General features: G+C 43.4%; 1 protein-coding gene across 2 annotated transcripts in view; it reads right to left on the bottom strand.

Moving 5' to 3' along the window:
* The window catches only part of uba6 (ubiquitin like modifier activating enzyme 6), a 58,731-nt gene that overhangs the window by 19,063 nt on the left and 23,613 nt on the right, over window positions 1-16,055 (bottom strand). For both annotated transcript variants that reach the window (XM_061906867.1, XM_061906860.1), the window contains exons 23-27: window positions 15,984-16,035; window positions 15,850-15,913; window positions 3,298-3,367; window positions 3,165-3,236; window positions 2,967-3,090 (exon numbers count right to left, since the gene is read on the bottom strand). In XM_061906867.1, coding sequence (XP_061762851.1) covers window positions 2,967-3,090; window positions 3,165-3,236; window positions 3,298-3,367; window positions 15,850-15,913; window positions 15,984-16,035 — 382 coding nt within the window. The remainder of the gene's footprint in view (window positions 1-2,966; window positions 3,091-3,164; window positions 3,237-3,297; window positions 3,368-15,849; window positions 15,914-15,983; window positions 16,036-16,055) is intronic.

Here is a 16,055-nt window from a genome sequence, read left to right as displayed (position 1 = left end):
CTAATCGATTAAAATCGATTATAACAATAGTTGGCGATTAATTTAGTCATCGATTCACTTGATGTATGCAATGCGCATGCGCGGAGGTTTTTTTTTTTTTAAATTCCCCCCCCACTAAACCTTTATTTATAAACTGCAACACTTACAAACAGCTGAAAAACAATAATCAAATTTTGTACAAAAACAGTACAAAACAGCACCAGGGCTGAGCTGAGGCTTCGTCTCATGAGGTGACAGTGATCCAGCCAATGTTGTGTCATGTGCAGCTTACGTGACCACGCAGTCATATTTGCTTGGAAACATTCAAAAAATGGCGGAGGGAAACAGTACAGATAGTTCAGCGGATAAACATCTCGAGGTTATTGCTTCAATAGAGAAAAGTGTACTGTCGTCAAAAGTGTCAGAACACTTTACTTTAAAGACTTCAAAGAAGACATTTCCTGCAAAACGTGCAGCATGGATGTCGTGTGGCATGGAGGACAACATTGCTTCGGCAGCTCCTGAAGAAGAGCCATGGATGAAGGGAAGAACTCACAGTACGTAATTTTTTTAAGTCCTATATTCGAGTATATTGATCCGTTGTGTCCGTCTTTGTGTTTTTAATCTTTTGTTAACGAGGAGATTTTTTATTTTAAGGCAGCGCTGCACCAACTGTTGTGTATTAACTTTCAGAGTGTTAGGAACTTTTTGGATAGTTCGACGTCTTCCTTTTCTGTGTTGTTTTGAGTGGCGACAGGCATTCATTCATAAGTTCAGCTTGTTTGTGAGTAACGTTAACGTTTTGTCTTTGTTGCAACGTGGGGCTGATAATGTGTCTCTGGCACAGTTGACTCCGTTTTGAGAAAGAAAACGCACGTTTACAATTTGGAAATAAACGTAACAGACAGAAATATCTCAGGTTGGTTTCAAAATGGATCAATGTAGCCGTGCTCAATAAAGCTATATAAATCTATTTAGACTTGAGTGACGCTTTAGTATAACTAAACATTATGAAGGTGCTAGAATATTTCATGCTATGATTCAGAGGTAGCCTAAAATGAATCCTTTATTATTCAGAACAGAAACGTGTACTATATCTGATTGAGTTTTGATCTGATGAGTTACATTTGTGTGTTATTATTGGTGTATTCTGCAACTCCAATGTCCATTTATTTAATTTAGCTGTTTTTTTAATGTGGTGGCGTATTTGTCAGAAACGATTAAATAAATAAACTTGGTGTCTATTGAGTTATATGTAAATGATGCTACTATGTACGTTCATAATATGGTTTCTCTCATTTCAGAAAGAAACAAGCCAGCATTAGAGACTTGGAACAAAGGAAGGTGTGCACACCACAGCAAGCGGCTGCATTGACTGATGCTATCCTGAATATGTTGGTAACTGACATGAGGCCACTATCAATGGTGGAGGATGAAGGTTTTAGACAAATGATTCACGTCCTCAACCCCGGTTACACTCTTCCCTCGAGGAACCATTTTACTAAATTGATGGAGAGGAAGTACAAGCGGACAGTCCATGCTGTGCAGACTGACATAAAAGCCACCCAGAGCAAACTTGCTCTCACTACTGATGTGTGGACAAGTGCTGCCTACCTTGGCAATACACACACACACACGTACAGTACAGTACAGTTCAAACGTTTGGACACACCTTCTCATTCAATCCGTTTTCTTTATTTCCATGACTTTTACATTGTAGATTGTCCCATCAAAACTATGAATGAACACATTTGGAGTTATGTACTTAACAAAAAAAGGTAAAATAACTGAAAACATGTTTTATAATCTAGTTTCTTCAAAATAGCCACCATTTGCTCTGATTCCTTTTCCGCACACTCCTGGCATTCTCTCGATGAGCTTCAAGAGGTAATCCACCTGAAATGGTTTTCACTTCACAGGTGTCATAGTTGTGAAGCCTTTAGTGACACTCAATGTAAATAGTCATGAAAATAAAAAAAACGCATTGAAATGAGGTGTGTCAAACCTTTGGCCTGTACAGTATATAATGGTAAATGCATGTATTTACATGCTTGACAATGCATGTGATCAAGTACTATGATTTCGACAGACACTCTAGAGTCCTTTCTTGCGTTTCTTTGTCTCAAGATTGATTTCTTGTTTTTGTGAATGTGGAAAGGGTAGGCATAATAAGCTTTTGGCTTCAGCCTATACCTTTTTGGTCAGGAAATGTAAACTGATACTTTTATTTATTCATCTGCTATGCACTTGAAGTTTACTGTTTACATAAACTACTGACAAATAAAAATCAATTGAAATGAAATTGAAAAAGGAAAATTTGCACGGGAAAATAATGTGTTTGATGCTGCTTATTCGTACCCGACATACTCTGCCCCGGGCTGAGCCAAAAAATGTCAAAGTTATCAAGTTCATTTTCACTTATTGTTCATTTGATTGACTTATTGGGCCAGGCCTACAATTGTATGAATTTTTAATGCCCACGGACATCGTATTTAATGCTTTTTAATGCCATCTAAGGCCTTAATTTTCGAATGAATTGCAATTCTTATTTGTAATGATTCTTAATCAATTAAAAAAAAAAAAAAATCGATTAAAAAATATATATACATTTTTCAAATCTGTCCTGTTCAGCCGCTCATATTGTTTATGTAGATTATCTTTATCTGTTGTACACATTGACTTTAGAAAAGACAAGTGTTGGATATTTCTCTTGTTGCTTTATTTGTATTTGACTTTACTAAATGTCTGGGTAAAATTGTATTTACCTGAACCAGTTTTCTTTTAAGTAATACAACAATTTTTCAGAGCTGTTTGTCTTTTTTATGGAGGAATATAGTTAATCACAGAACAGGCACCCAATGTTATTAAAAAGCATACCGATTTTCAATCGAGAAAGGATTCTGAATCGAATTGTGTGATGCCTAAAGATTCACAGCCCTACCTGTTGAGCACTCATTCACTCTGGTTTAAGACCTTCCTTCCTGTACCTGGCTTGGCGCCGTCGCCAGTAATGGCTTGCTGCAGCTGCCTGATGGCCTCCCTCTCTTCCTCACTACTTAGAGGCATCTTCAACTGATCAGGCTTCTTAGCAGCCTCGTCAGTCTCTATGGACTGTGAGGGGGACAATCCAACAAATGAATCAGGAGCGTTCAAATGGTTCATCAACAATGGTGATAATGACCTACTTTGACCAAGGGCAGGTACTCTGGGATCTTAACAACGGAGATAATTCTCCCCACAGCCTCCTCACAGAGATCCTGGAAAAGGAGTAACAGTAGTAATGCTGCCTGTTTTCTGTCTTTCTTTCACGTGACCTACCCTATCAGAGTAAGGAATGTTGTAAATGCCAGCAAAGAGTCGGGCGGTGCTGACGATAAAGCTGAAGTGCCTGGAAGGAAAAAGTACAGTTGGATCATTCAAGATGTGAAGTGCGCAAAAGTTGCCACTAGATATCGACTGATATGTCGATTATTAACATGTTCCAACTGCTCCCACAGTGGAGTGTTTAAGTCTCGTCTTAAGAAATACTTTTATTCTCTGGCTCTTAACACTATGAGTTGTGTGGTCCTCTGTGTTTTTAAATTAAGATTTTTATTTATTGTTTTAACTGGTTTTCCCCTTTAAAATCTTTTTTAGTCATATTTATTTTTAGATTGTTTTACATTGGCTTTATATTTATTTATGTTTTGTTTTTATTCAGTCATTGGTGGAGCTAAAAATAATATTTGAATATTGTTTTTAATATTGTGCAGCGCTTTGGAAAAAATGTTGTTTAAATGTGCTATACAAATAAAGTGAATTGGATTTATTATTAGTAGTCAGAGAGACCAATAACTGATATTTGGAGGTGATATTCATCCGCAGTAGGGTTGTATGGTATACCGGTACTAATAAAGTATCGCGGTATTAATCAATTGAAATCAGTACTATACCATTTTTGAAAAGTATCGGTACCGTTCTACAGCACCGACGCGCATGATGTTTAGTGTGTGAAAACGCACACACAAAGGGCATATAAGCAATAACATCTTGGAGAGGAAGAATGGCAAAAAACTACAATTGTTTGGGTTAATAAAGAGGGTGCGTGAAGCGCAATATAAAGAGGTATTTGGGCTTCAAAACTAACAATAAAGGGTATGTTTTAAAGGGGAACATTATCACCAGACCTATGTAAGCGTCAATATATACCTTGATGGTGCAGAAAAAAAGACCATCTATTTTTTTAACCGATTTCCGAACTCTAAATGGGTGAATTTTGGCGAATTAAACGCCTTTCTGTTTATCACGCTGGAAGTGATGACGTTAGAATGTGACGTCGCCGAGGTAACACACCCGCCCTTTTCATTTTCAACACATTACAAACACCGGGCCTCAGGTCTGTTATTTTCCGTTTTTTTGACTATTTTTTGGAACCTTGGAGACATCATGCCTCGACGGTGTGTTGTCGGAGGTTGTAACAACATTAACAGGGAGGGATTCAAGTTGCACCACTGGCCCGAAGATGCCAAAGTGTCTGCCGCCAGACCCCCATTGAATGTGCTGGAGTTTCTCCACATTTTACCGGCAATGCTAAGGCAGACATGGCACAGAGATGTATGGATAACCTGCAGATGCATTTTCAATGATAAAGTCAACGAAATCACAAAGGTGAGTTTTGTTGATGTTGACTGCCAGCTAATCGATGCTAACATGCTACGCTAATCGATGTTAACATGTTATTTACCGGCAGTGCTAAAGCAGACATGGTACAGAGATGTATGGATAATCTGTAGATGCATTTGCAACTATATTACGTTTCCTCCCACCCACATTTAATGCGAAAAAAACACCAATCGACGGATTTAAGTTGCTCCAGTGTCAAAAGATGTGAAAGTCCTGATCGTTTGGTCCGCACAGTTTACCTGCGATGCTAACGCAGCTATTCGGCCATGCTATGGCTATGAATAGCGTCAATAGCTATTTGCTCAATAGCTTCAGTTTCTTCTTCAATATTTTCATACTCCAACCATCTGTTTAAATACATGCGTAATCTGTTGAATCGCTTAAGTCGCTGAAATCAGAGTTTGAATCCGAGCTAGTGACACTATATCTTGCTGTGGTATTCCCATTGTTTGTTTACATTGGCAGCACTGTGTGACGTCACAGGGAAATGGCCAGTGTCTTCGCAGAGAGCGAAAATAAGGCACTTTAAAGCTTTATTTAGGGATATTCCGAGACCGGTAAAATTTTGAAAAAAATTTCAAAAAATACAACAAGCCACTTGGAACTGATTTTTATTATTTTTAACCCTTTTGAAATTGTGATAATGTTCCCCTTTAAACAGGGAGGCACCGCGTTGCAAATACTATTTTACACCTTTCCCGCTTGTCGGCTCCCAGACCGTGGTCGAGGAGCGCAGGGGATACGTTCCCTCCAGGACCGATGTTTTTACAACTGAGACTAAAAAACTCCTTTTTCCCACACGCCATCAGACTGTACAACTCCTCTCTGTGGGGAGGGGATACTAGGATGACAGGGGATGCAAAACAATAACCATTTTTCTTAAAAGTGCAATACATTCTCAAAACATAGTAACTATTGCTTAGTTTCTCTTGTTATATTCTTATTTTTATTCTAAATGTTTTTATTTTTATCCATCCATCCATCCATCCATCTTCTTCCGCTTATCCGAGGTCGGGTCGCGGGGGCAGCAGCCCAAGCAAGGAAGGCCAGACTTCCCTCTCCCCAGCCACTTCATCTAGCTCTTCCCGGGGGATCCCGAGGCGTTCCCAGGCCAGCCGAGAGACATAGTCTTCCCAACGTGTCCTGGGTCTTCCCCGTGGCCTCCTACCGGTTGGACGTGCCCTAAACACCTCCCTCGGGAGGCGTTCGGGTGGCATCCTGACCAGATGCCCGAACCACCTCATCTGGCTCCTCTCGATGTGGAGGAGCAGCGGCTTTACTTTGAGTTCCTCCCGGATGACAGAGCTTCTCACCCTATCTCTAAGGGAGAGCCCCGCCACACGGCGGAGGAAACTCATTTCGGCCGCTTGTACACGTGATTTTATCCTTTCGGTCATGACCCAAAGCTCATGACCATAGGTGAGGGTGGGAACGTAGATCGACCGGTAAATTGAGAGCTTTGCCTTCCGGCTCAGCTCCTTCTTCACCACAACGGATCGGTACAACGTCCGCATTACTGAAGACGCCGCACCGATCCGCCTGTCGATCTCACGATCGAACTCTTCCCCCACTCGTGAACAAGACTCCTAGGTACTTGAACTCCCCCACTTGGGGCAGGGTCTCCTCCCTAACCCGGAGATGGCACTCCACCCTTTTCTGGGAGAGAACCATGGACTCGGATTTGGAGGTGCTGATTCTCATTCCGGCCGCTTCACATTCGGCTGCAAACCAATCCAGTGAGAGCTGAAGATCGCGGCCAGATGAAGCCAACAGGACCACATCGTCTGCAAAAAGCAGAGACCTAATCCCGCGGCCACCAAACCGGAACCCCCTCAATGCCTTGACTGCGCCTAGAAATTCTGTCCATAAAAGTTATGAACAGAATCGGTGACAAAGGGCAACCCTCACTGGAAACGTGTACGACTTACTGCCAGCAATGCGGACCAAGCTCTGACACTGATCGTACAGGGATCGGACTGCCACAATAAGACAGTCCGGTACCCCATACTCTCTGAGCACTCCCCACAGGACTTCCCGAGGGACACGGTCGAATGCCTTCTCCAAGTCCACAAAGCACATGTAGACTGGTTGGGCAAACTCCCATGCACCCTCAAGAACCCTGCCGAGAGTATAGAGCTGGTCCACAGTTCCACGACCAGGACGAAAACCACACTGTTCCTCCTGAATCCGAGGTTCGACTATCCCGCGTAGCCTCCTCTCCAGTACACCTGAATAAACCTTACCGGGAAGGCTGAGGAGTGTGATCCCGCGATAGTTGGAACACACCCTCCGGTCCCCCTTCTTAAAGAGAGGGACTACCACCCCGGTCTGCCAATCCAGAGGTACCGCCCCCGCGACCCGACCTCGGATAAGCGGAGGAAGATGGATGGATGGATGAATAAAAACATTTAGAATAAAAATAAGAATATAACAAGAGAAACTAAGCAATAGTTACTATGTTTTGAGAATGTATTGCACTTTTAACATCGGGGGGGTCAACCAAGACAGCCCCACAGCATCCCGGGTCAACATGAATGACTGCTCGCTGACTTCTCTTGTTGCAAAAAAGCTAAGTATCGTTCTGTGTGATTTTAACTGTTTTGCAGCTTTATTTACAACTTCTCGAACATATTTAATAGTTCAATTTAACTTGCAAATCACCCGATCTCTGTCTCACCACTCCGCCCTCAGCTAGCTAGCTGCTAAGCTAACGAGGCTAGCGGAGAAAGGCAGCGCCGGTCTGCAGGAAGCTACTCCCCCGCCACCGTGACCACCACTTCCCGAAGACAGCTGGCACTCCACTCGGCGACGGAAAGTTTCTGTGAGTATGGCTTCCTGCGCTTCATGCACTTTACTCATGGATAGGTTGGCTTTGCTAGAGAGCCGTGTCCGCCAGTTAGAGTAGTGTAATTTCGTAACTTTAGATGTTGCGGACACATCTGTTAGCTGTAGCGAGCTAACTAGCTCAGCTTGTAGCAGCCCTAAGCGGCCTACAAGCTACGGTGTACCGGTTGAGACGCATAATAGATTTAGCCCTTTAGCTAGACCTACACCCCAGTCTACCGGGCACCACACTTTAGTCATAGGGGACTCCATCACCCGAAACAGAAAGCTTAGCAAACCAGCCACAATTAAGTGTATTCCCGGGGGCAGAGCACCTGACATTGAAGCTAATCTTAGGGAGCTAACTCGCAACAGGTCTAGTAAACACGTACGACAGGCTAACCGCACCACTAGTTATGCGAATATAGTAATACACGTTGGATCCAATGACGTTAGGATGAGACAATCAGAGATTACAAAGAGAAACATAGCCAGGGCTTGTAATCTCGCCAGAAAGATGTCCAGGGATCGAGTAATTGTCTCTGGCCCCCTGCCTGGGAGAGGCAATGATGAGAGATATAGCAGATTAGTCTCTCTTAACAAGTGGCTGGATAGCTTCTGTAGACAACAGGGATTTACGTTTATTGATAATTGGCCCTCTTTCTGGGGCAAACCTGGCTTGCTGAGGAGAGACGGCCTTCACCCTAACCAGGAAGGCGCTATCCTCTTGTCTCGGAACATAGATTTCGCATTGAGCCACATTTGACTAACTGCACTAGAGCAAGCCCGGTCACAGGCAATTACAGAGCCTGCTAGCCTGGGTATGGAGTCAGTTAAGTTAGAACTAGCCAGCGCCAGGGTGGATGATCCCTGTACACATAGCAATTTTCGTAGAATAATACACAACTCACAAAATGGTTTTTCTGCAATGACTATGACTACGTCAGAGTTAGACATGCGTTCTACTGAGGTGGCAAATCATGATGCGTTCAGTTTATCGCAGCGCCAAGTAGACAATCTGAAAATTCCCGTCATATCAATTCCTAGATATGGTCGTAATTTATTTAAGTACACTGCGCATAATAAACGCAACATTATTAATATTGCTACTACGGATAATTTTATCAACACCTCCTTAAAACAGCCCACTACCTATAATATGGGCTTTCTAAACATTAGATCTTTGTCTCCCAAAACGTTATTAGTTAATGAGGTCGTTAGAGACAACAACCTTAACGTCATCGGTCTTAGCGAAACCTGGCTTAAACCAGACGACTTTTTTGCGATAAATGAGGCATCCCCTCCTAACTATACGAATGCGCATATTGCCCGTCCCCTTAAAAGGGGAGGGGGGGTCGCACTAATATACAACGAAAACTTTAACTTTAGTCCAAACTTAAATAATAAATATAAATCGTTTGAGGTGCTTTCTATGAAGTCTGCCACACCTCTGCCTCTGTGCCTGGCCGTTATCTACCGCCCCCCAGGGCCCTATTCGGACTTTATTAGTGAATTCTCAGAGTTTGTTGCTGATCTAGTGACGCACGCCGATAATATAATTATAATGGGGGACTTTAATATCCATATGAATACCCCATTGGACCCACCGTGCGTGGCGCTCCAGACTGTAATTGATAGCTGTGGTCTTAAACAAATAATAAATGAACCGACGCATCGCAGCGGTAACACGATAGACCTAGTGCTTGTCAGAGGTATCACCGTTTCCAAAGTTATGATACTCCCGTATACTAAAGTAATGTCCGATCATTACCTTATAAAATTTGAAGTTCAGACTCATGTTCGGCAAGCTAATAATAATAATAAATGAACCGACGCATCGCAGCGGTAACACGATAGACCTAGTGCTTGTCAGAGTTATCACCGTTTCCAAAGTTATGATACTCCCGTATACTAAAGTAATGTCCGATCATTACCTTATAAAATTCAAAGTTCAGACTCATGTTCGGCAAGCTAATAATAATAATAACTGCTATAGCAGCCGCAACATTAATGCTGCCACAACGACGACTCTTGCTGACCTACTGCCCTCTGTAATGGCACCGTTCCCAAAGTATGTGGGCTCTATTGATAACCTCACTAACAACTTTAACAACGCCCTGCGCGAAACCATTGATAGTATAGCACCGCTGAAGTTAAAAAAGGCTCCAAAAAGGCGTACGCCATGGTTTACTGAAGAAACTAGAGCTCAGAAATTATTATGTAGAAAGCTGGAACGCAAATGGCGCACGACTAAACTTGAGGGGCACCATCAAGCATGGAGTGATAGTTTAATAACTTATAAACGCATGCTTACCTTAGCTAAAGCTAAATATTACTCAAATCTCATCCACCGTAATAAAAACGATCCTAAATTTTTGTTTAGTACGGTAGCATCGCTAACCCAACAAGGGACTCCTTCCAGTAGCTCCACCCATTCGGCAGATGACTTTATGAAGTTCTTTAATAAGAAAATTGAACTTATTAGAAAGGAGATTAAAGACAATGCGTCCCAGCTACAACTGGGTTATAGTAACACAGATACGACTGTATATACGGCGGATACTGCAAATATCCAAAATAGTTTCTCTCGTTTTGATGAAATAACATTAGAAGAATTGTTACAACGTGTAAATGGAATAAAACAAACAACATGTTTACTTGACCCACTTCCTGGGAAACTTATCAAGGAGCTTTTTGTATTATTAGGTCCATCAGTGCTAAATATCATAAACGTATCACTTTCCTCGGGCACTGTTCCCCTAGCATTCAAAAAAGCGGCTATTCATCCTCTCCTTAAAAGACCTAACCTCGATCCTGACCTCATGGTAAACTACCGACCGGTGTCTCACCTTCCCTTTATTTCGAAAATCCTCAAAAAAATTGTTGCAGAGCAGCTAAATGAACACTTAAAGTGTAACAATCTATGTGAAACCTTTCAATCCGGTTTCAGGGCAAATCACTCGACTGAGACAGCCCTCGCAAAATTGACTAATGATCTATTGCTAACGATGGACTCTGATGCGTCATCTATGTTGCTGCTCCTCGATCTTAGCGCTGCTTTCGATACCGTCGATCATAATATTTTATTAGAGCGTATCAAAACACGAATTGGTATGTCAGACTCAGCCCTGTCTTGGTTTAACTCTTATCTTACTGATAGGATGCAGTGCGTCTCCCATAACAATGTGACCTCGGACTATGTTAAGGTAACGTGTGGAGTTCCCCAGGGTTCGGTCCTTGGCCCTGTACTCTTCAGCATCTACATGTTGCCGCTGGGTGACGTCATACGCAAATACGGTATTAGCTTTCACTGCTATGCTGATGACACCCAACTCTACATGCCCCTAAAGCTTACCAACACGCCAGACTGTAGTCAGTTGGAAGCGTGTCTTAATGAAATTAAACAATGGATGTCCGCTAACTTTTTGCAACTTAACGCGAAAAAAATGGAAATGCTGATTATCGGTCCTGCTAGACACCGACCTCTATTTAATAATACAACTTTAACATTTGACAACCAAATAATAAAACAAGGTGACTCGGTAAAAAATCAGGGTATTATCTTCGACCCAACTCTCTCCTTTGAGTCACACATTAAAAGCGTTACTAAAACGGCCTTCTTTCATCTCCGTAATATCGCTAAAATTCGCTCCATTTTGTCCACTAAAGACGCAGAGATCATTATCCATGCGTTTGTTACGTCTCGTCTCGATTACTGTAACGTATTATTTTCGGGTCTCCCCATGTCTAGCATTAAAAGATTACAGTTGGTACAAAATGCGACTGCTAGACTTTTGACAAGAACAAGAGATTTTGATCATATTACGCCTGTACTGGCTCACCTGCACTGGCTTCCTGTGCACTAAAGATGTGACTTTAAGGTTTTACTAATTACGTATAAAATACTACACGGTCTAGCTCCAGCCTAGCTTGCCGATTGTATTGTACCATATGTCCCGGCAAGAAATCTGCGTTCAAAAGACTCCGGCTTATTAGTGATTCCTAGAGCCCAAAAAAAGTCTGCGGGCTATAGAGCGTTTTCCGTTCGGGCTCCAGTACTCTGGAATACCCTCCCGGTAACAGTTCGAGATGCTACCTCAGTAGAAGCATTTAAGTCTCACCTTAAAACTCATCTGTATACTCTAGCCTTTAAATAGACCTCCTTTTTAGACCAGTTGATCTGCCGCTTCTTTTCTTTCTCCTATGTCCCCCCCTCCCTTGTGGAGGGGGTCCGGTCCGATGACCATGGATGAAGTACTGGCTGTCCAGAGTCGAGACCCAGGATGGACCGCTCGTCGGGACCCAGGATGGACCGCTCGCCTGTATCGGTTGGGGACATCTCTACGCTGCTGATCCGCCTCCGCTTGAGATGGTCTCCTGTGGACGGGACTCTCGCTGCTGTCTTGGATCCGCTTGAACTGAACACTCGCGGCTGTGTTGGAGCCACTATGGATTGAACTTTCACAGTATCATGTTAGACCCGCTCGACATCCATTGCTTTCGGTCCCCTAGAGGGGGGGGGGGTTGCCCACATCTGAGGTCCTCTCCAAGGTTTCTCATAGTCAGCATTGTCACTGGCGTCCCACTGGATGTGAATTCTCCCTGCCCACTGGGTGTGAGTTTTCCTTGCTCTTTTGTGGGTTCTTCCGAGGATGTTGTAGTCGTAATGATTTGTGCAGTTCTTTGAGACATTTGTGATTTGGGGCTATATAAATAAACATTGATTGATTGATTGATTGATTAAGGAACTCCGGGCGGATATCATCCATCCCTGGGGCCTTGCCACCGAGGAGCTTTTTAACTACCTCAGCCCCAGAAATAGGAGAGTCCACCACAGATTCCCCAGGCACTGCTTCCTCATAGGAAGACGTGTTGGTGGGATTGAGGAGGTCTTCGAAGTATTCCTTCCACCTATCCACAACATCCGCAGTTGAGGTCAGCAGAACACCATCCGCACCATACACGGTGTTGACAGTGCACTGCTTCCCCTTCCTGAGGCTGCGGATGGTGGTCCAGAATCGCTTCGAAGCCATCCGGAAGTCATTTTCCATGGCTTCCCCAAACTGTTCCCATGTCCGAGTTTTTGCCTTTGCGACCGCTGAAGCTGCACACCGCTTGGCCTGTCGGTACCTGTCCACTGCCTCTGGAGTCCTATGAGCCAAAAGAACCCGATAGGACTCCTTCTTCAGCTTGACGGCATCCCTCACCGCTGGTGTCCACCAGCGGGTTCTAGGATTACCGCCACGACAAGCACCAACTACCTTGCGGCCACAGCTCCGATCAGCCGCCTCGACAATAGAGGTGCGGAACATGGTCCACTCGGACTCAATGTCCAGCACCTCCCTCGTGACATGTTTCAAGTTCCACCGGAGGTGGGAATTGAAACTTTCTCTGACAGGAGACTCTGCCAGACGTTCCCAGCAAACCCTCACAATGCGTTTGGGGCTGCCAGGTCTGTCCGGCATCTTCCCCCAACATCGCAGCCAACTCACCACCAGGTGGTGATCGTTAGAAAGCTCCGCCCCTCTCTTTACCAGAGTGTCCAAAACATGAGGCCGCAAATCCGATGACACAACTACAAAGTCGATCATGGAACTGCGGCCTAGGGTGTCTTGGTGCCAAGTGCACATATGGACACCCTTATGTTTGAACATGGTGTTCGTTATGGACAAACTGTGACGAGCACAGAAGTCCAATAACAAAACACCACTCGGGTTCAGATCCGGGCGGTCATTCTTCCCAATCACGCCTCTCCAGGTTTCACTGTCGTTACCAACATGAGCGTTGAAGCCCCCCAGCAGAACAAGGGAATCACCCGAGGGAGCACTCTCCAGTACTCCCTCGAGTGTACCCAAAAAGGGTGGGTACTCTGAACTGTTGTTTGGTGCGTAAGCGCAAACAACAGTCAGGACCCGTCCCCCCCACCCGAAGGCGGAGGGAGGCTACCCTTTCGTCCACTGGGTTGAACTCCAACGTGTAGGCTTTGAGCCGGGGGGGAAACGAGAATTGCCACCCTTGCCCGTTGCCTCTCACTGCCGGCCACGCCAGAGTGAAAGAGAGTCCAGCCCCTTTCAAGAGAAGTGTTTCCAGAGCCCTTGCTGTGAGTCGAAGTGAGTCCGACTACAACCAGACGGAATTTCTCTACTTCGCGCACTAGCTCAGGCTCCTTTCCCCCCAGTGAGGTAACGTTCCACGTCCCAAGAGCGAGCTTATGTAGCCGAGGATCGGACCGCCAAGTGCCCTGCCTTCGGCTGCCGCCCAGCTCACATTGCACCCGACCTCTATGGCCCCTGCTATGGGTGGTGAGCCCATTGGAGGGGAGACCCACGTTGCCTCTTCGGGGTATGCCCGGCCGGGCCCCATTGGTACAGGCCCGGCCACCAGGCGCTCGCCATCGTGCCCCACCTCCGGGCCTGGCTCCAGAGGGGGGCCCCGGTGACCCGCGTACGGGCGAGGGAAATCTGGGTCCTTTGTTTTTACTTTTCATAGAGGTTTTCGAGCTGCTCTTTGTCTGGTCCCTCACCTAGGACCAGTTTGCCTTGGGAGACCCTACCAGGGGGCTTAAAGCCCCCGGACAACATGGCTCCTAGGATCATTGGGACACGCAAATTCCTCTACCACGGTAAGGTGGCAGCTCAGAGAGGAGTTTTATATTTTTTATTTTATTTCCATTTATACCCCAATTATTTACATTTTAAATGTGTTCTCAATTCTGAACACTGCTGCTGGAATTTAAACTTTCCTGAGAGAACTCTCCCAAAGGAATCAATAAAGTACTATCTATATGTCTAACTAACTTGGTCTCTTTATTTATTATTTCCATGGGGCACAAGCGGACATCCACCATGCTACTAACACTCCTGCACATGCAAGCGCTACCTCTCCTCACTTGCCCACTCACTTACTCACCCCACATACTGCCATTTTTAAAAGGAGCGTGCACACATATACGCTACTCTCACAACAGCTGCTTTAAAACACAGCTCGCCAAATGTGGCGATAAGTATTACCACCTTTGCTTCAAACCTAGGTAAACATTTAAACAACAAGCATTCAGATCTGCACAAAGAGTTATTAAAAGTGGCAGGTAATAATGTAGTTGTTACACCTGTCCTGCTGTTTGGTCTGGTGCAGACTGTAGTCGAGGAGCACAGGAAAGACGTTTCCTTTAGGGTCGATGCCCTTTCAATGCCTTTTCATTTCTATTTTAACATTGTTAAAATTGTTCCTTGACTGAGTGTTTAATGTAGTGTGAGATGTTTTATTAAAATAAAGTAGTTCCTTTTATTTGGAAAAGTATCGATATAAATTTTGGGACAACCCTAATTCTGCAGTAAAAGTTATTAAATGTGAATAATATACGTCAGTAAACAGCTGGACAAGGCTTTAATTGTTTTTTAACATTATTTTTTAGGAAATGTGGGACCAGTAGTGACACAATGTTTTTGCAGCGCTAATGTTTTCTAATACAGAGCAAAGGGCTGGTGCTTAAGCAGTGGTTCCTATTATATACTACACCAGGGGTTCTCAACCCTTTTTCAGTGATGTACCCCCTGTAAACAGTACCCCCTGTGAACATTTTCTTAATTCAAGTACCCCCTAATCAAAGTAACGCATTTTTGGTTGAAAAAAGAGATATACAAGTAAAATACAGCACTATGTCATTAGTTTCTGATTCATTAAATTGTATAACAGTGCAAAATATTGCTCATTTGTAGTGGTCTTTCTTGAACTATTTGAAAAAAAGATAAAAAAATAACTAAAAACTTGTTGAAAAATAAACAGGTAATTCAATTATAAATAAAGATTTCTACACATAGAAGTAATCATCAACTTAAAGTGCCCTCTTTGGGGATAGCAATAGAGATCCATCTGAATTCATGAACTTAATTCTAAACATTTCTTCACAGGAAAAGAAGTCTTTAACATCAATATTTATGGAACATGTCCACAAAAAAAATCTAGCTGTCAACACTGAATATTGCATTGTTGCATTTATTTTCACAGTTTATGAACTTACATTCATATTTTGTTGAAGTATTATTCAATAAATATATTTATAAAGGATTTTTGAATTGTTGCTAATTTTAAAATTAAAAAAAATTTTTTTTTTTTTAAATCTCACGTACCACTTGGCATACCTTCAACTACCCCCAGGGGTATGCGTACCCCCATTTGAGAACCACTGTACTACACAATGTGTCTATTTTTTTAATACGGGTATTATATGAGAATATGTTGTAGCTGCTGACAGTTATGTCATTGTTGTAAAAAAAAAGAATTTGAAAAAGGAAGATACCGATAGAAAAGACAGATAATGATACACGTCAAAATACCAAATGATCGGTTGGTCTTTAGTTGTAACGTCAGCAGTAATTTACTTACATGGGGTCTTTTAGGTCAAATTCAATGGGGGCTGGTGGTCTTTTGGGGGACTGCCAAAACAAACCTAACACATGGAGAAAATATGAATGTTGGCAATGGAAAGTGTTTCTATATGTATTCAGGAGAACACGTACTTCCATCTTTTAGCCTGGTGTCCAGAGGGAAAGAGCGCAGAAGCTGCAAAGCCTATAAAAAGAGTAATTTAA

This window comes from Nerophis ophidion, linkage group LG01, assembly GCF_033978795.1.
Source record: "Nerophis ophidion isolate RoL-2023_Sa linkage group LG01, RoL_Noph_v1.0, whole genome shotgun sequence".
NCBI lineage: Eukaryota > Metazoa > Chordata > Actinopteri > Syngnathiformes > Syngnathidae > Nerophis > Nerophis ophidion.
The sequence above is the reverse complement of the archived record's forward strand: the minus strand, read 5'-3'. Positions and strand labels throughout refer to the sequence as shown.